Here is a 20,888-nt window from a genome sequence, read left to right on the forward strand (position 1 = left end):
TTTTTAAATAAATAGTCTAGTCTATCTTAAATGTGGTATTTCATACGAAAGGATCCATTGATCTAGTTGGCCACCACTACAAGCCATTGCCTTTGGTTGCACCATATGTTCATGGTTATAAGCAATTGATCAGATGGGACCAAAGATAATGAGCCAAACATTGGCCCACTAGATCAACAGAAATGATCATCCCAAAGTGTCAGTTGTAAGGCATGTTAGACTAAAGAGTGAATCTTCTTACCAACTATCTTAAACAATCTGGAACATATTCTATTCTTTGGCTCACCCACTGAATATCGAAGTAGTCTCAAGTTTGTCTCCTCGTTTCAACCTGATGATATCCGAAGAATCCCATCTTTGATGAATGGGTATACAATTTTGAGTCGGAAAATCATTTTTGCACTCTGAATCAGTTCTCAAAATCTAAAACGAACAGGGCCTTGTATTGACAGAACAGCCGAGGGACGGAAAAGACTGGAAAGACAAATGTCACTCAATTTTGAAACTTGGAAGTCAGATGATTCAGGTCATAAGATAGCATTATTTCTCTAAATTGACGGCATAGCTCAGTCACTGAAAGCTTATGCCAAAGCAGGAAATAGGAAAATAGAAAATAGTAAGAATCTTTATTGATGTTGCTAATAAGTGCAAGAAAAGGTAAACCGTTGATTTCTGTGGCCCCTTATCTTGAGCATGGGATGGCCCATTCAGCATGAGCTCAAGACCAAGTGGGTCTTCTCATGATGATCAACAGGACCAACGGTCTTGATTGAACATACATGGCCCCGTGACGTGACAAGATCAAGAGAATGCTCAAGTTATATGCATGGCGACTTATGTGCTTTTTCTGAAAACCCCTAATATTTTTGCAGTACTTTCAGAAAATGTGATTTTCCCTAATTTTATCTGAATTACAAAAGGTCTTTCAATCCCAGCCAGTGTCCATCTATAATAGGCATATAGAGATTATTTTCGCTGGCAACATGATGTGGTTCAAGGGTTAAAGCATGGTAGTTTCGGAAGTGCACTTCCAATACAGCCCCTTATAATTTAAAAAGGAAAAGAAACAAAGAGTCTGTACAACTAAATTGAGAAAAACAATGGCGGGGAAGACGAGAGATCAAAAAAATTTCATAGAGATTACAAATCAAAGTGGTTAAACTACGCAGCACCACAGTGACATAAACTGACCTTCAATGGGGGTATGTTTACTTTTTACCGCCCCCGGAGACATTGAACTTGAAAAATATTATGTCTCCATCTTGCACTACATATGTCTTCCCTTCCTGCCTGTACTTCCCACCAGCCTGTGATAAGAAGGCAGATGAAGCTTATTACACTTCTTAATGTTTGAAGCAATCGAAGGATGCCAAAAATGGGAACATATGCAAATGAAGAGAAACAGCCGGGCCTAATTATGATTGATCAGGACAAGTGTTAACGAGGATAACTATAAGAGCATACCTTAACTGCCGACTCCGTGCCCAACTCTTTTAGATCTTCAAATTTCATAACCTGGACACGGCCATGCATTAGCCCAGTTATAATCTCTTGTGTTGATGCAGTTACAAGTACATGACTAATACCATTATATGTCAGAAGTGAAACTTTCAAGCCTAAAGAACTTTCACCATGCATTTTCCAACTGTAAAATGGAAATCATATTTTGTAAACTATCACTGCAATTGTCCAGGTGAGTGAATGCCATATACCTGTTAACACTGTGTGTACAAGCCCATGGGACTGCATTTGCTCGTCAGAAGAAACAGATCAAATACAAGTGCAAAAAAATACAGATATGATACTGCCAAGAACCAAGTGACAATTCACCCCGAAAACAACAAAGCCACAAGTCAGCACTCCCACCATCAAAAAGAAAACATCATCCATCTTTATAAATGTTGGAACGTAAATGCGGTTAAGATAAGTTCAATTTTTAATTTTTTTTAAAAAAGAAAAGGATAAGTTCAATTTTGAGTAAACCATGGATCTTTACAGTCATGTTTACTATGAAAAAACAAATGTTTATTTTCTTGAAAATGTTTTTTTCATAGTGAATTTGTATTGCTTCATCGAAGTAACCTTAATTTGTCATACTTGCTACTTAAAAAAACACTATATGGTCATAGGAATTAGGGCAAACAATACTCGGATGACAGGAGGCTAAGTAATTGGTTAAATTGACTCTTTCACCATCCTTGAGGTTTCTCCTCAGCCTAACAGACCAAACCACCTCCCCATTTCCCTTCCTCTCCATGTAGTCACAGACTCTCACCCCTCTATCGGTCGCTAGACGAAATAGGTCCGGAAGTGCATGGCACAACTATATAGATTATTAGCATGCCTGTACTGTAATCACTGTAATCTCGATTTAATAGGCCCACAAATTCAGTTCAAGCAAGAAAGAACACTCAATGAATATATAAATCATTATAGCAGAAAGGGAACTGCAAAATGAAAATGAAAATGCTGATTGTAACATAAAAAGCAGCTGACCTTGAACAACAATTTGCAACTACAATGATGGGATGCAACAAGTGCAATGAAAGAGATGGTATACAACTTTCCATAAAGGAAATGGTATCCTTGTTTTAACAATGCCATTCCTCTCTTTAGTTAGACTTTTCTAATTAGCTGATAAAAGACTTGTGAATCTCAAAAAGCAATGAACTGACAAACACGAGAAATCCAAAATTTTCAACAGCAATGCAGTTTCTGAAAATTTCTATTCATAAAAAAAGAAAAAGAAAAGTGAAAATAGGCAACAAATGAGAACAAAAAATAGTAAGGGAATAACCTCAGCACAGATGAAACCTCTCTCAAAATCAGTGTGGATGGCACCTGCGGCTTGAGGAGCCTTTGTTTGTCTTCTGATCTGCCAGCATTTCACCTGCAAAAGCCAGATGTTTGTTCCGCCATTAAGCCTTCAATCAAACCATAGCATTAAAATGTACAGTTGAAGAGTTGTGCATGCTGTATATAGCAATTGTAGAAGCTATTTAGGAAAAATAAGTACCAAGAACAAAAGACTTGGTTCATTTAATGAAGAGCTATGATTTAGCCGACACTTTGAATTTATTGCCGACACGTGTGTCCTGCCGTGTCCGACACGACACGTGTCCTGCCGTGTCCGACACGACACGTGTGTCCACACGTGTCAACACTCCTTTGACATTTTTATATGTATGGCTAGGAGTGTAAGAGTTAATGTGGGCGTGTGACCACATATTTGTAATAATCAATAATTTTGTGTACATACGTGTCACCATTTCTAGATTTTTAGATGTTGCCATGTCAGGCAACTCATATCCGTGTCGAAACTCAACACACGAATCCATATCGACAAATTATGATTATATATACTTTCTATTTTAGCCGTGGCCCCATTTCTAAATTTTGGGGGTTTGTTGTGTCCGACACTTCGTGTTAGTGTCAACACACGACACTTGTGTCCGTGTCCACAAATCATAGATGAAGAGAAATATAATCAAACTGAAGCATCAAGTACATAACTTACACAAGTATAAAAATAAAATTAAAAAAATGCAAAGGTCCTGCTCATTTTCTATTTTGAGAATTGATGTTGAGTCCAAAACTGATTATTGGACTCAAAATTTAATTTTGACTCCAATAATCAGTCTTGGAGCAAAAATCCAAAACGAACAGGGCCAAAGATTACAAAGAACTTGGCTACACATACAATACTCATATTGGCACAAGTGGGTACATCTTCGATTCAATTGGAATCAGCACGAAAGATAAATGAAAGCAGGACGATCGGCAAAGTTACTGTCAAAGACACACAGAATTTTATTAAGTGACCACACAGTGATCTATTTACTTGTGATTTTATAAACACTTCCGAAGTTCCAAAGCAGATTTCCAGAAACAGGAGCTGTAGTTCAAAACCCAAAAAATTGCACAATAACTTTTAGGGAGATGATATTTTCACCCCCTCTGCAGTACGCATTCGCCCCCCTTATAACGTGAACAGTCGGCAACCTCCTACTCCTACCGCTAACACTGATTACATTAACGTGTCTCCATCAAGGTTACCTTTAAGGCTTTAACCCAATCAATTGTGTATTATGTTACTTAAGATATTCCACATTACACTAACAATCACTAAATGACTTTATCTCATATTCTAAATATAAACCTGAATTTTTCTTGACGAAGATAACAATAATTTAATCAAGGACAAAATACAGATTACAGGTACACATCATTGGGCAGCAAAGGCCTTGCCGATCACACCTGATTTAGTCAGTTTTTAAGTTAAATCATAAGCACTCCTTAGAATATGAGTGAAAGCTATCTCCTAACCCCTAACCATATCCCCAATCCCATAGATAAGAAAGAAAGGGCGGCGCAGTGCACGAGGCTCTCGCCATCGCGGGGTCTGGGGTGGGCTAGATGTACGCAGCCCTAGCCCTCCCCCTGCTTTGCAGAGAGGCTGTTTCCGTGACTCGAACCCGACCACTAGGTCACAATGGAGCAACCTTACCGTTGCGCCAAGGCTCGCATAGATATATCTATCAAATCTTACCATCCCCAATCCCATAGATATACCTATCAAATCTCCATGGATGGGAGCAGCTCCCATGGGTCCAATAAATCACGATTATGAAGGTGCCTTCCGCTGTCCAATAAATCACGATTATTAAGTTCCTTCCACCTCATCTCCTCTCCATATGCTCCAAACACGTACAATCCAAAGTGACGGGCTCTAGCCTCAGCCTTCAACGAGTCAACATGGCAATCTGACCCGGAAAGGATCGAAGAATGTGGCTATCATCATCTCTAAAAAAACTGCCAACACGAGTCTGGCGACTCTGGCCAAGGTTGCCGACGTTCAACTTAATGGAGCTGCATGGGAGAGGACTCCACTTTCCCTTGGATATGTCATCTTAGGCACTATTCCCATCAAACATCTTGCAATTCCTAACGATGTGATCAATCGAATACCCCCAAAAATGGTTTCAATTAGCCACAAAAAAAATTAATCTCCCAAGCTATTGAACTCATGCAAAAGTGTCTATCCTCTAAGGTATAAGCATTTCTTTCTTGTCATAATTCCGATATCTCGACAAAGGAAATCATCCCTCAAATAACCCCCACCAAGTGATTCAAATTATTTAATGCACCATCCCTCTAAACCCTCTAATAGGCCCAGCAACGGAAGCCGGGAGAAACCAACACGCCAAAACAGCCGAAAATCATATGCCAACAGTGTGGGAACAAGTGACCACTGATTGTTCCTCTCTCAAACACAAAATGCATTTATTTTCCATCAGGGACTTGGTCTCTTCAACCTATCTGTTGATCTTTTTTAGCATAATAATCCAACAAAACACTTGTAAGTTTAGTCAGAGAATTCAACAACGCCTTCCTCCAAGGGAAAGAAGTCAGCCTAGGAGTGAGATGTCTAAGGACCTAACCAAGAACACATCCGTATGATCGGGGACCCATACTCTAGAGTCCATCAACACCTGCGAAAAGAAGCAGTCCACACTGTTACATCTTACATGGCCGCAAGAGAAGGAGAAGGAGGAGTGAGGGAGAAGAAGAGTCCCTTAAGGGAGCTCCCATGTAATATGAACTATATGTGTGTGTGTGTGTGTGTGTGTGAAAAATAGGGTTGCATGTACAATGTCCAAAATACCCTTCTAACACTCCCCTCAAGCTGGAGTGTATATATGTCATACAACCCCAGCTTGTTACAAATATCAGACAGCTTTGCCTTACTAAGGGATTTAGTGAACACATCACCTACCTGATCCCCTGATCTAGTAAAGAATGTAGATTTTCCACCTCAATATGCTTAGTCCTCTCATGAAAAATCGGATTCGAGGCAATGTGAACAGCAGCTTTAATATCACAATAAAGCAAGGCTATAGACGAAGAGGGAATAACAATCTCAAACATAAACGACCTTAACCAAGTCAACTCCTCACAGGTATGGGCCATAGCCCGATACTAAGCCTTTGCACTGGATTTGGCCACAACATCCTGCTTCTCGCTTTTCCATGACACCAAGTTTCCCCCAACAAAAGGTGCAATATCCTGTAGTTATCGTCTATCTGCACGAGACCATGTCTAGTTGCATCAGTGAACCCTTCAAGATTCAGTCATGTCGCTTTAAGAACAAGCCTTTACGAGGTGCCTTCTTCAACTGCCGCTTTATATACACCTATGATTTAGCCGACACTTAGACTTTATTGCTGACGCATGTGTCATGCTGTGTCAGACACAACACGCGTGTCCACACTTATCGACACTCCTTTCGACACTTCTAAATGTAGTACTACAAGTGTTCATGTCAACACATTTTTGTATCGTGCCAAGTGTGACATTCTGTTTTATTATTCAATATCGTGTTTACCACTTTTACTCTTCTTTTATATTAGCTCTTCTTTTAGGTCTTTTTTAACTAATATTTGTTGTTATATCCCCTTCCCTAAACTTAAAACCCTAAGCAAACTCTTATTCTAATATTATATTCAGTGTATTCTATTGGCCTCCCTTTGTCGCTACATATTGGAGACAAAAAGAGAATAGATAGATTAAATTGATTAATGCATTGTTATTTGATTTTCTCATGTTTGTTTTAGATTATAGTTGATTAATCCTAAGATTTATTAGTTAGTGAAATAAATACCGTATTTAAATCGTTGCAAATTATTAAAGCAATCAATAATTTTATATGTGCGTACGTGTGTGGGCATGTCACCATTTCTAGATTTTTAGGAGTTGCCATGTCAGACATCTCATGGTTCAATACATGAATCTGTGTCCACAAATCATGGTTATATATACTTTCTATTTTAGCTATGTCCCTGTTTCTAGATTTTGGGGGTTTTCCGTGTCCGTGTCGACTCGCAACACACGTGTCCGTGTCGAGATCATATTCACGTATAGAACTATAAGATCGAACATGGAGACAAGAACATACGGCATGATTGCACAAGACAATAATATACATAAACATCAAGCAAAGAATGTACAAAAAATTGGTTAAAAAGGACATCATTGGTGATATGATCATTGAGTAAAAGTAATACCTCATCTGGACCAGCAGTGAAGAAGTATATGAGATTAATGGCGGAAAATCCAGTCTTTATAATCTTGGGGATAGCACTGTTGCAACATGGACCCAACCATTTCAGCCCTTGATGTTTTACACAATTACATGTAAAACCTACCATAAAATATCAGACATATACACATTCATGTCTTATGGGCACACGAATCTGTAGATTGTTGCCATTAAGATTAACTAGTTACATTGCATGTGGTTCAGCAAAAAGAAATGATATACAGATGCTTCGGATGCAGATACACAACCTAATTCATTTGTTAAAAATAAAAGAAAAAGATAAAAATAAAAGCATCTCTGTCCATTGAAAAAATCGGTTATGTACTATAGAGCGTCTTCTAAACAATTAGGTTATTAGATTGAGAAAAACAAACTACAAAAACACGAAACAAGCGAATAGATTAACAAGACAAAAGGGCATATAAAGTATATACAAGAAATAGTTTCACAAGGTGTTAAATCAGAGGGTGGTAGGCCTTATGGTAGCTTGGAGTGAGAGGAATATGAAGACATTGCTGACAAGATCAATCCGGTTTGGTTGCTTTTTCAATATTTTAATCTTACAAATTGCCTATCTTACAGGTGCGGAGAAGAAAAAGGAACGAGGTTTAAAAAAACATTAAACGCCTGTCTTTATGAAGAAGAATTTGCAATCAGTGGGAGCAAACAATGGGACGAGAGAATGGAAAACTAGACAATGTATTTACAGGATATAAAATCAGATGATGAGTGGACTGAGGAGAAAGAGCCTCACCCTTCATACTGATCATTTGTTTGCTGAATGACGCCAAGATTTTGCAAGAGACATTTGGAGTGGAAGTAATCCTCGAGTCAAAGAAAATGACTTCTGAGGAAAGTTACAGCAAGTATTCAAAGTTGTTCATGAATAGTTCATATACTTTCAAACTTTGAAGTTCGTAGTTTTATCCTATGGGCATACTTCAAATGTCACTTTCTTTATCAAATGGTTTGGGTAAGGGACACCTCTCATGGTTTTGACACCTCAATATCGAGGTCTGTTAGAATGGACGAATTTTAGAGGTTTTATTCATGTTATGAAGGTGCTTGATTCTGTTTATGAAAAGTGGAGATGATACGCGACCAGAACCTTTGAAACAAAGTGCAAACCCTCATGGGGTTTACAGCAGGAAGGTAAAGGTTCATCTTGCAGAACAATCTAGAGGAAATCTGAAATTACAATGGAGAAAGTAGTTTTTTTTTTTTTTTTGGAATGATATGATTAAGGATATGTACGATGGAGCAGTAACTAGAGTCAGAACTACGGATGGCACGTCTAGTGAGTTTTCAATTACAATAGGATTGCACCAAGGATCGGCTCTAAGCCCTTATCTTTTTACTCGAGTTATGGATGAACTTAGGGAGGGTATCCTGGACGAGGTGTCATGGTGTATGTTATTTGTAGATAACATAGTATTAATTGACGAAACAAAAGCAGGAGTTAATGCTAAGTTAGTGTTATGGAGAACTACTTTGGAATCCAAAGGTTTTAGACTGAGCATGACTAAGACAAAGTATATGGAGTGCAACTTTAGTAATGTGGGGAGGCTAGTAAATATGATTGGACAGGAGGTACCTAAGAGGGATATCTTTCCCTATCATGGTTCAATCACCTACATAAGGAAGGAGAGATTGAAGATTATATTAACCACATAATAGGAGCAGGTTGGTTGAAGTGAAAGCATGGTTCAGGAGTTCTGTGCGACCGTAAAATACCTACCAAGTTGAAGGGAAAGTTTTATAAGACAGTTGTGAGGCCAGCCATGCTGTACGGCTCAGAATGTTGGGCCACCAAGAAGCAGCATGTGCATAAGATGAGTGTAGCAGAGATGTGAATGCTTAGATGGATGTGCGGCCACACAAGGTTAGATCGAATTAAACATCATATTGTGACTTCTTTGAATGATAACATCAGATCGTGATTTGGGATAGCTCCATCAGGCAGCCACAACGCAAGCCAAACTCCCCACCACTTTGGAAATTAAGCCCATATTTGACCGATGGTTACCTACTTTCAGTTTTCTCCATAAATATTGTCAAAACATCAGATTATGACTTTCTTTGAATGATAACATCAGATCGTGATTTGGGATAGCTCCATCGGTCAGCCACAACACAAGCAAAACTCCCCACCACTTTGGAAATTAAGCCCATATTTGACCGATGGTTACCTACTTTCAGTTTTCATACACTGCATTATAGAGAGATGTATCAGGACAACAAAGTAGTAGAGTAGCGTTGACCATGATCAGGCACTTTTTCTTGATGTATACCTTTGGACTTCCGTCTGATCCTAAGAACCCTTATCTTCATAACGATAAAATAAGATTGAGATGGGGAATCAGTTAACCAAAAAATCCCCCCATAAATGTGTCTTATCCTAACTGCTTTGCACAAGAAGCAAAAATAACTAATCCTTCCAGGGGAAAATAGAGATCGAAATCCAACAAAAAAGACCAAAAAATCCCCCATAAATTTGTCTTATCCTAACTGCTTCGCACAAGAAGCAAAAAAAACTAAGCCTTCCAAGGGAAAATAGAGATCGAAGTCCCACAAAAAAGCAACCAAACATTCATTCTCTCATACAAAGATTAGGACAGCCATCTAATACATGAAACCTTCAAGCTTCAGTTCACATTGTTAAACTATGTGAGCTGCAACTATTCCTTCTAATTTCTAAGAACTCATAATTACAGTTCCTGCATATTCCAACCCAAAAAAAAAAGCAAACGAATATTCATGTTCTCAAACGAAGATTAGGACAGTCATCTAATAGCTGAAAGTGAAACCTTAAAAGTGCAAAAAAAAAAAAAAATGTTAATCTCTGCGAGGTGCAAGTATTCCTTCTAAGAACTCATAACTATAGATCCTGTACTGAGTTTCACAACATTTTATCAACTAAATACAGTGTTTCAAGTAATCAAATATTCCATAACAGCAAAAAGAGCCCGAAATAAATAAACTAAAGATTTAAACTTACCTTTGTAACTTGTTTTCCTCGCAATACTTGGAAGCTTCATCCTCAGGCATATCTGCAAGATTCTTCTCTAAAACACAGCTGAAAGGGATAATTTGCTCACCTCCATGCTCTTGCACCCTAGAAAATGAACCAAATTAAAAATAGATAAGCAACTTGACATTCGCCCCCTTTATAACGTGAACAGTGGGCAACTTTAACGTTTTTTGAAGTCAAATCAAGTTAAAAGGGGGGCGAATGCTTACTGCAGGGGGTGAAAATATCATCACCCGAAGAGAAAACATAATAGCTTCTCAAGTTGACTCTAGCATGTAATAGAGAAGCAAATAAACGAAAAGCTTATAATCATGGTTGCATTTGATAACAAATTAACGGTAAAGATACTACCGTTTAAAGGAGGCACATTGCTAATAACCATAGTTAGAAAAACTTCGTTTTAAACGGTGTTATTTTAAAAAAAAAAACACGTTTTATTGGTTTGCCGTTTAATACTCCGTTTAAAACTTTTACAGTGCAATAACAACTCCATTTTTATTTTTATTTTTGAGAAAACAATTTGTAAACGTGTTTTTTTGGCCAACTTTCCAACTTTACCCCCACTATATTTTGTTAATGACAAAATTTTAAACGCATTTTTTTCGTGTTCCCAATTTTTCAACTACGTTTTTTTAACCTATACCGTATTAAACTCGATTTTTTCGCGTCCCCTTTTTTTGCCATTTCACGTTTTGCTAACTATGGTAATAACACTATGTCTTGCTCATTATGTCTCTGGTTTGAACCCACAGCTTGAGATCAATAAATTTTTAAAAAATGGAAAGAAAACAATAAAGCAGAAAAAGGAAGGAGAACAAGAAAAAAGGAAAATTGAGAGGAAGACGTAAATATATCTACAGTCATGATATGCTTCAACAATGGCAATCCAAAAGACATTTAAAACAGTGGTTATACCAAGCATGTATCTTGGGCAGAAACTTGTTCTTCTTTCGTTGATAGTCTTTCTCGTTCATGTTCACCTGCAACCAAATATAAATACGATCAAGAATCTAATATTGCATTCTTGAGGCTGCACAACAATACAGATTGAATATAAGAAGGCACAAGGGAAATGGTAATATTTCGTCTAAGCATCAGTTCAGACCATAATTCCTATCCTACTTCACAATGCTATGGTGTTTGAGCGAAAAGGTATCTCAAGGGATACAACAACCTAGCTTTGTCTATGATTAGAGGATTATTTTGAACTCCACGAAGTAGGCTCGACTTATCCAAATTATGGAATTAAATAGAGAGCCTCCTACAAGACCAGCTAGTGGCTGGTGAAGTATGAACATCCACATAATTGATAATGCTCGCACTCCTTCCAGTGGAGTTTCAATTTTCACAAGAACGTCGCTTTAGACTCTGTTTAACTGGGCAGGTTGGGTGCTCCATCACGAGTTCGGTGTAACTTTCACCGCACATGCAGGAATTAAAGACACCATATTCCACATGGATCGTGAAACTTCCCCAGACAGGAGGTCCTTGACACTACAGTGATCCTTCTATCCTAGTTGGCAGAGGAATTTGCTTGACACTATACACCGATCCATGGTTTGTATCATTATATACTCTCCCTTGTTTTTCGTGTTCAATAAAAGTATTTATTATTTACATGCTAAAAGAAATGTTGCTCCATTGGCGCAGCGGTAAGGTTGCTCCATTGTGACCTGGTGGTCATGGGTTCGAGTCACGGAAACAGCCTCTCTGCAAAGCATGGATAAGGCTGCGTACATCTAGCCCTCCCCAAACCCCGCAATAAAAGAAATGTTGTAGAGCAAGATGACAAACAGAGTCGTGAGTCGTGGACTCATGACAGTCTTAACTTCGCCACCAGTCTTCATTTTCTTCCGTTTTTTGGTAAGTTATGTGGATGAGAATCGAGAGAAGAAAGTTGATGCCAGAAAACCAATTAAATGACTTGCCACCTCCAGTTTCGTTCACAGCTCCAGGGTACAAATAGAAGCCATAAGTAACGAAACCACAGGATATCTACAAAATGAAGATTCATCGTCTTCCACTACTATACTGAAAACATTACTTACCAAATACACAACAGGTTTGGCAGTGAGTAACTGCAAAGTATTCAAAATCTCAACTTCAGCAGCTTTCCATTCCCCTAAGCGGACATCTTTCCCTTCCTGAAGCCAAGATTTGAGCTGCACCAAGACACATAGCTACATTAAATAATTGGTTGCCGATGTTCTAAATAGTCGATGTCATGGACAAAAACTATTGACATCTAGACATTGTATATACTACGTATAAAATATCTATAGCATGAATGGTAGGATTGCAAAAATCAGAAACCAGCAGAAACAATTTCAATGTTTTTCATAATCAACACGCAACAATCATAGGAGCATGAAGCGGGTGCGGGTGCGGGGGTGGGGGCAGGGAAACATGGGAGTCTAGAAGAATCTAAGGTTGGGAGCGCCGTGGGAGTGTTAATGTAATATTTTCATCATGTCTTTCAAAATTCAAGTACATAAAAAATAGTAAATTTTAACTATCTTCACAGAAAATCTTTCAAAATTTAAGTACATCAAAAGTAGTAATTTCTAACCGTCTTCATTCTCATGCCCTCTTTCCTCATGTCTTCTAAAGATTTGTCTTCGTGCTTACTCCAATGAAGTACTATGAATAGTTAAAGGAGTTTGATGCAAGTAAGTTGGTGAGGGGGTTACTAATGGAGTAATAGGAGCGGGTTGGGAGCGTCATCGGAGTGGTTTCCATCTCTTCGGAATCGTGCTCCCTGGAAGCTCCTTCGTAAGGAGCGCACCCCCGAGGGAAGATTCCTGCATCTACAGCAACAACGCATCCAAGGCCAAGCTAAGCATACGTGATCATCTTCCTCCAAAAATAGACATCCTAATCATAGACATCCTAAACAGCCGGTTAAAATTTTCATCTTCTTCAAGGCTAATATTTTGAAAATGTTGGAAAATTTCATGAGATTTTCCCCACTATGGCGGGAGCCTCGTGCACTGGGCCGCCCTTTTTTGATGAAACGTAAAAGCCAAATCTTGCAAGATATAGCTTTTTTATAAATTAAAAAAAAAATTAAAAATTCTCATGAGATTTGAGACTATTTTTACAGATTCTTCAAAAATAAAATTTAGAAGAGCATAATAGATAATAAGAAAATATTTAAAATAAACCAAATAATACGTGATTGTGCTAAGGTATCAGTTTTTTCGTATTTTATTTGTGTTTCTTATTTGTCCTGATTTAATGTCAACAAATGATGCAAGAAAAAATGGTTATAATGAATAATGGAGTTATGATTTGCTCCAGACGAGTGATCCATGAACCTCATTCCATGATGACACCTTAATTTACTTTACACTAACTCTGTTTAGGGTAATTATGCAACTATCATAAGTTTATGATCAATAACATTAAATACTTCAGAAGAGAAAAGGTTAACACCAATAGATAATCAATAGTACACCCATTAGGGAGTGGATTCAAAAATGTTCATAAAAGGGCTGTGTGCATATGGTAAAACAAAATCAACCAGAACCAAACAGATGCAAACCTTCTCGCAGCACTCATGTTCTATTTTCAACTGCTTGTCGTTACTCCTTTTCATGCTCTTTTCAAGATCCTCTACCTTCCTGTCCATAAATTCTATATCCTACAAAGATAAAGAAAACATGCACCTTCTGTCAGCTGATCAAACCACAAACCAAGATTTCCATGAAATAAATCCATAGGCCAATACCATCATGCACAAAGACACTAGCCACAGCATGAATTGCATCTTCACTTTCTCAACATGTATACATATATGAATGTATACATCCCTATATAAATGTATCTATCTATAATATATACCAAACATGTTTCTTTCCTTTGCCATTTGTCTTCTTTGCACAGATGTATAATAGAACCTAAGCTTTTGCAAGACATTAGTTCCTTTCTCTTCATTTGTATTTGCATTGTGAAACTGTATTCTGTTGCTGCAGTCTCAACGATACAGCATTGTTGTATCTTCATTTATTTATTTATTTATTTATTTTCGGTAGGTGGGCTGGGATCAAACTTGCAAAATAGCACAAAGCCCTGTCCAATTGGAAGACAAATCTAACCTTTTATTCATAGGGAAATAAAAATTAGCTTTGTAAACAACATATTCCACCCACCAGTGTTAACTAATTGCATTGATTATAGATTAGAAAGGAAAAAAACAGTGAGTTCCAATGATCTAAAAGATTCAGAGTGACGTTTCCTGACATGCCAGAGAAAACATTCTGACGTGTTTGTCAAGAGCTGGAGCTATAAAATTAAGACAGGAATACCTTCAGCCGTAAACTATATACAACATGTTCTGTAAGATTAGACAATGTCACACTTCTAAACTTAATACAGGAATACCTTCAGCCGTAGTTCTTCACTTATAATCTCCAAATCCCTCACAGGATCTACAGTGTCATCAACATGAATGATATCTGGATCTTCAAATGCTCCTGCAAAATATGTTAAAAGTGTGTTCCCGCTCAAGCTACAATTGATTAAAAAAAACACTGAAAATAAAATCAACCACATTAAAGCTAACCCATGAAAAGTATTTAAATAAAATGAACCACATTAAAGCTAAGGTGAGCAAAATATCTCTAAAAATTGTCAGTAGGATAAAATTTCTAGCCCCCTTTTTTCTGTCACAAAAGTTCAATAGTGATAAATACCAAATGTACTGATAATTACTTAAATGCATTTATATTAAGTTATGATGCAGCTTCTTAATTTTCTCTAAAGCTCCTCTAATGGAAGGCACATCTAAATAAAAAAATAGGAAATATACAAAATCCCTGAAACATGAGGAGTTGGAGACAAGGCCGCCATTTGGCAAGAAATAATAAAAAATTAGGTCATATTTTTACCATTTCAAAAAATGGTCATATTCCACAAAATCATAAGCAATGATGTGGATACAATACTCACTGCACCAAGCTTGGAACCGTGTGAACACATGTTGACACGGACATAGTTGTGGATATGTGAGTAGATATAGCACAACAAGGACACATGTTGACACAAACACAGTCATATTCACAACACGAATGCATGTTGACACAGACACCAAATTGCCGATAGCTTGGCTAGGTTGGTGATGTCTAAGGAGTCTTTGGCTTTATTTGACTCTCTTCCCCCATTATGTCGGTGTTTTTTATGTCTTATATTTTCTGTTTGTCTTTCGCATCCTTTGCATTTTTCTTCTCCCTTGTATTTTGACCATCTCGCTCTTTTTTTATGAAATTGGCAATTATTCCCAAAAAAAAAAAAAGATAGCTCAATAACTTAATTATTTGACCAGTTACCCTTTTGAATATTTAATTTTACTTTGCTTTGCCCTTTAGCCTTTAGAGCTTTGCCCAGCATGCGAATTGGTTTTGTTTTGTATCATGTTACTGCTGCTACTTGAAGCCTTTGAAGGGGACGAACCTTGCTGCGCTTGAAGCTTTACAAGTATGTTTTCTGTACCCCTCCCCCACAAAAAAAAAAAAAAAAATTTCTCTAACGGACTACTTTTTAATTTTTTTCACCCATTCTTTTTTTTTTTTTTGGTGCGCTCTCTCTTTCTTTCTTTTTTCTTCTTCTTCTATATCTTCTCTAAGGGAGTTCTATTTTCCCCTCCCTTCTTCTTTCTTTTTATTTTCGTCTTTTCTTCTTTGTATTTCCCCTTCTTCTCTCTTGCTAGTTCTTCTTCTCTCGTAGACTGTTTCTATATATATTTTTCCCTTTTTCCTAATATATGCAGTTTCCCTTTTGCATATGAATGCATAGATTATATCATTTATATATCTCCTTTAATTATGTTTTTCCCTTCTTTGTCTCTATAGGACTGCATTACGTATTTTTTTGTCTTTCAAATGATTGCAATATAAATAATTAATTTTTTTCTTCTAATTGCAGTTGATGGGCTACAGGTGGATGCCCCCTTTTCTAGCCATGTCACCATTCTATATTTTGCGGGGTTTCCATATCTGTGTCAACACGCGACACTCATGTCCATTGTCCACAGATAATAGATCGTAAGTGTGAAACTATACACTGGGTAAGATGAGGTACAATGACATTGACAAAAATACCCTGTGTGGGTATATAGGTAAAGTATTGGCAAGAAAAGAAAGAGAACAGAAATAACATGGAAAAGGATGCAACTTGTAGCAGAAAATCACCACCTAGAAAAGGAGAAATCTCTATGCTATAGGCCTTTCCTAGAGAATTGGCACTGCAGCCTATTCTGTGATTTGAGGTGTGAGAACGCAAGGGCCAATAAACAATAAATAAGATGAAATAACAATTTATACCCAACTAAAAAGTTCAAAAGAACAGCTCACTTAAAACATGAAAAATTCCATCAACTGCACGAATATGAGATAAGAAGCTGTTCCCCAACCCCTGTCCTTCATGAGCCCCTCGTACAAGTCCAGCAATATCATGAATCTCTAAGAAAGCTGATACCTGTGTATAATATCAGCCAAATATAATCAAGATTGGAGGATAATAAGAGAAGTACACATAAACTAAAACCGTACGTGTTTGCAGAGATACGCATATGCCCCACTGACCATATAAGGATACCTTAAAGTTCAAAATGAGTAACATCCTCACACCTAACAATCAGTAATACACACAGGACATACAAAAAGGCATTTTTTATCTATGGATTGTGGTAGATGCATGAATCGTACCAATGCCTTCCTAGGGTAATAGGCATGTGAAAGTTAAAAATATGCTATAAAAATTGAGTTTCTCGAACAGAAATCAGGCAATCAAAGACAAATAGCCATCTACTAAAGAAAAAAAAAAGGACGAACAGGATGGTATGAAATAGATTGAAAAACAATAAGACCCTCCCAATCAAGATTTTAATATGCCAATTTTTGGTATGCATGTCGGTCACCACGGAAATAGATATGTGACAGTTTTGGTCATAGATTTAGGTAAAAATTCTGTAAAATTGCAGATGCTCATGGAAATGTATGCAAATGACGCAAATTTAAGATGAAACCTCAAGAAATGCTAGAATAAGAACAAATACACACTTAGAAACCATCCATAATGGCTTAACAAGATTACAACTAATGACATCCGTTGGCGCGCATGTCCAAAACCCATTATAAACTACAAATGTATACAACAAAGGTTTTAAATTTCAGTTTCAGTTGCCATGGAAACAGAAACGTTACAGTTTCGGCAGGAAATTTCGGTGGAAATGTTGTAAAATTGAATAAAGATATGGAAACATATGCAAATGATACAACTTAAAGATGAAACTTCAAGAAATGCTAGAATAGACACAAATACACACTTAGAAATCGTCACATAAGGAAGACAGTCATCCATAACGATTTAAGAGCAATGAACACGCATTGGCATGCATAACCTTTGCCGCACAGATTCACACAACAGAGCCGAATAGCTTGCTTCTTGTGGATTAACTTGACACTTGTAAGAGGCTTAGGTGAAAACCTCCCTCTTTCATGTCCACTAGTATTGCCGCCACTGTTCAACTACTAAAGAACCAGCGTGTATATTTGCATCCACAAGACCAAGTGCAAAACAAGAAAAGAGAATGCGCCCAACATAAAGGAAAAGACAGAGTGTGCAAGCAACCAATAATCAAAATCATGTGTGGCAGCTACATAACAAATCGCTAGAGAAGAAATAGAGACAAGAGATGAGAATTCTATGAGCACCAAAAATAGCATACACGAATCAGAACTCCGTTTAAAATGCATTCAAAGATTTGTGTCACAGACCTCGCTCTTTGGCTTGAACAATTGACAAAGCCAGTCGAATCGCTCGTCAGGTATGTTGACCCGTGCCTCGTTAGGCTCTATGGTACAGAAGGGGAAGTTCTCCGCAGGTATGGATAACTTTGTGAGAGTGTTGAAAAGGGTAGACTTTCCCACATTAGGCAATCCCACCTACAAATCAAAATCTAGTGAACCTCCCTTTCAGTAACCTGGCTCAAAGCTTGTCAAGTTGACTGTGATGTCTAAGTAAAAAATAGGGCAAGAATTAATGAAAACAAGAAATTTTGAATTGATCAAAGGCAACATGCCCTGCATTTCTCTAATACATCTTATAGAATATGATTTCAATAGCAAGTCAGTCCAGCAATTGCATCAATAGCAAGTCAGTCCAGCCATTGCGTCAATTCGGAAAAATCAGGGCTATTCAATTTATTCAGGAGCAAGGAATATTCACATCAAAGCAAATAAACAAATATATAAGCTATCATATTATCATACAGAAAGCTAAAAATCTTTTCAAATCTTGCATTATCAAGCTAATCAGTTTATAAACTACAGATTTAAGCAAATAAACGATGAAAAGAAATGGAAACCCCGCTCTCATGAACTACTCCAAATCATACAACATAAATTTATCGAAAAACAATACCTAATTGCAGACTTACACAAAAAAAAAAAAAATGAAAACCTAACTGAACGAAATTTCTAGAAAAAACAATACCTAGTTGCAGAGTTACAAAAAAACAAATATGAAAACCTAATTGAATTCACCTAACAAATGCATTTCAGTGCAAACAGATTTAATTTTATCAAATAAACTGAACGGAGATTCGAAGCTTACGATTCCGATCTTAAGGTGAGACGAAAAGCGTCCCAAGATCGGTCTCTCCGCCGGGGCATCCTTCGATTTAGCGGCCTTCGGAGGCATTTTCAGGATCTAGAGAAGGGATCGAGAGAATGAGGTGTAGAAATTTCTAGGGTTTTGATTTCTGCTCTTCTACTTTCTTTTTTTTCTGGCCTGGTTTTAAAAACCAGGTGAGGAACGGAGAGTGAAGAAAATGAGGAGAGTGACGAAAATGACCTAAATATATGTAACCCTAGATTATATATACCATTCCCGCGTCGGAAAGACGCAGCCTAGTCTAATCTCGCATTTGCGAACTAAAGGTGCCAATGGACCCTGACAGGGTCCGATGGATTCTTTGAGAGTATCAGAACGTTAGTGGACAGGATTTGGGCTTAGCAGTTAGATCTCACGTTGCTCAGTGGATGTGTATCACATAATGTCCGAAATTATAATTTGGATTAAGACATAATGCATTTTTAGGAAGCTGATTTTTTCACCCCCGCATGTAGGATTATGCGCCCCCTTGTAATGGAATTATGGGCAGACTTTAACGCTTTTTGACGTCGAACCATGTTAAAAGTGAGGCGCATAATCCTACAGGGGGTGAAAAAATCATCTCCTATTTTATATGGTGTAACTGTTTTAGTCCTTATAGTCCCTTATTTTTACTGTACGGTCCACTTCATAGGATAATCCAAACCGTCCATGTGGTGGAAAACAGTGTAAATAGATTGTGGCCCAAAAATCATTTCCATAGGATGATCCTAGCCCTCCGATCTATAGAGTTTTTCATAATATGCAGTTCCTCTATAGATCGGAGGAGAAGGATCATCCTGTAGAAATGATTTTTGGGGCACAGCCTATTTACGTTGCATTCCACCACATGGACGGTTTGGATCATCCTATGATGCATACTGTACAATCCTTTTTTTAAAAATAAGGGACTAAAAGGGCTTACACCATCTAAAATCTTTGCATTTTCATACAAAAGCATTCTTTTGCATTAGAAGGGCTGTCCCAAGTAAAAAAGGGGCGAATATATCATGTCCTAAATATCTATTAATATTTTCATTCATTTAGGTCTAATCCCAATCGTGAAGGGTATTTTGATAACAATGTACAACACGAGTAAGCTAGGACCCTCGGATAGACAGTCTAATCCGGAGTGGATCATGATTCATGACCCAAGCTAGAAGACTGGGATCTGAAAAGCCCTCCAAAAGGGATCCAGCCGATAATTGGATAGTTAAAAGGGCTATTAACAGGGCGTATAGCAATTCAAGGTTTATTTTATCCTTGGATAGGCTTGCTATCTTCCCTTCATGTCGAGAACAACCCCCTAGTTTAGGTAATTTAATGCATTTTTTTGGGTAGGTAAGTTAGGATTGAACCCACGACCTCAAGGTTGTGATACAAAGCCTCAACCAATTGTGTTGTATGCCCAACCCCTACTTGTATAGTATGCCATTAAACCCTATTATACCCTATCTATTGGGGTTGTTCTTGATATGAACTGAGGATGACAAGGCTATCTGAGGATAAAATAAAGCCCGAGTTGCTATCCCTCAAGATGGGGGAGAACTAATATGTAGATATCCATTTCTTGGAGGGATTCAAAGGATTCGATTTTACTTTTGAGTCCAATAGTTAGTTCTGGACTCACAATCGATTCTCAAAATCCAAAAATAAACATGGCCTAAAATGCTTTGGATTTTGAGAACCGTTCTTGTGACCCAAAAACTGATTATTGGACTCAAAACTGATTTTTAATTTGGAGTCCAATAATCAAATTTGGATTCACAAAACTCAACTCAACTAGGCCTTTGTCCCAAACTAGTTAAGGTTGGCTAATGAATCCTTTAGAAATTTTTCAAGAAGAAGGTGAAAGGATCTATCCGGCTCAAGATGACTAAGTCTACTCCTGACACTAGTTGGAATTTTTGATTCACAATGTGTACTCAAAATCAAAGAGGGCCTCAGTTTTCAGTCAAATAATCAAATCAATTTTGTACTCACAATTGGTTCTCAGAATCCAAAACAAACATGGGACTATTGTTTTGAAATGCCAATACGAGATGTATCATGCCCCTTGGGGGGGGGGGGGGGGGAGTTGGCGGTGTTCATGCATTAGCATAATCC

At 37.6% G+C, this 20,888-nt stretch overlaps 1 protein-coding gene across 1 annotated transcript; it reads right to left on the reverse strand.

Moving 5' to 3' along the window:
- Positions 1–945: 945 nt before the first annotated feature.
- LOC143892799 (obg-like ATPase 1) lies at positions 946–19,017 on the reverse strand. Its single transcript, XM_077397665.1, has 12 exons — positions 18,744–19,017; positions 17,906–18,073; positions 16,481–16,604; positions 14,514–14,605; positions 13,675–13,773; positions 12,179–12,292; positions 11,046–11,110; positions 10,098–10,214; positions 7,065–7,140; positions 2,798–2,890; positions 1,465–1,515; positions 946–1,307 (listed from the first exon to the last, which is right to left on the reverse strand). The coding sequence occupies exons 1-12, from the start codon at positions 18,828–18,830 to the stop codon at positions 1,209–1,211; spliced, it is 1,185 nt and encodes a 394-aa protein (XP_077253780.1). The 5' UTR covers positions 18,831–19,017; the 3' UTR covers positions 946–1,208.
- Between the last annotated feature and the right edge of the window lie 1,871 nt (positions 19,018–20,888).

The sequence above is a fragment of the Tasmannia lanceolata genome, unplaced genomic scaffold (genome assembly GCF_043159265.1).
Source record: "Tasmannia lanceolata isolate RefF3 unplaced genomic scaffold, GAP_Taslan_0.1 ptg000015l, whole genome shotgun sequence".
Classification (NCBI taxonomy): Eukaryota; Viridiplantae; Streptophyta; class Magnoliopsida; order Canellales; family Winteraceae; genus Tasmannia; species Tasmannia lanceolata.

Coding starts and splice junctions, on each gene's coding strand:
- LOC143892799 (XM_077397665.1), bottom strand. CDS start 18,830: ATGCCTCCGAAGGCCGCTAAATCGAAGGATGCCCCGGCGGAGAGACCG. Junction 18,074..18,743: donor CTCACCTTAAGATCGGAATC/GTAAGCTTCGAA, acceptor TTTGATTTGTAG/GTGGGATTGCCTAATGTGGG. Junction 10,215..11,045: donor CTGCCCAAGATACATGCTTG/GTATAACCACTG, acceptor TTCATTTTCTAG/GGTGCAAGAGCATGGAGGTG.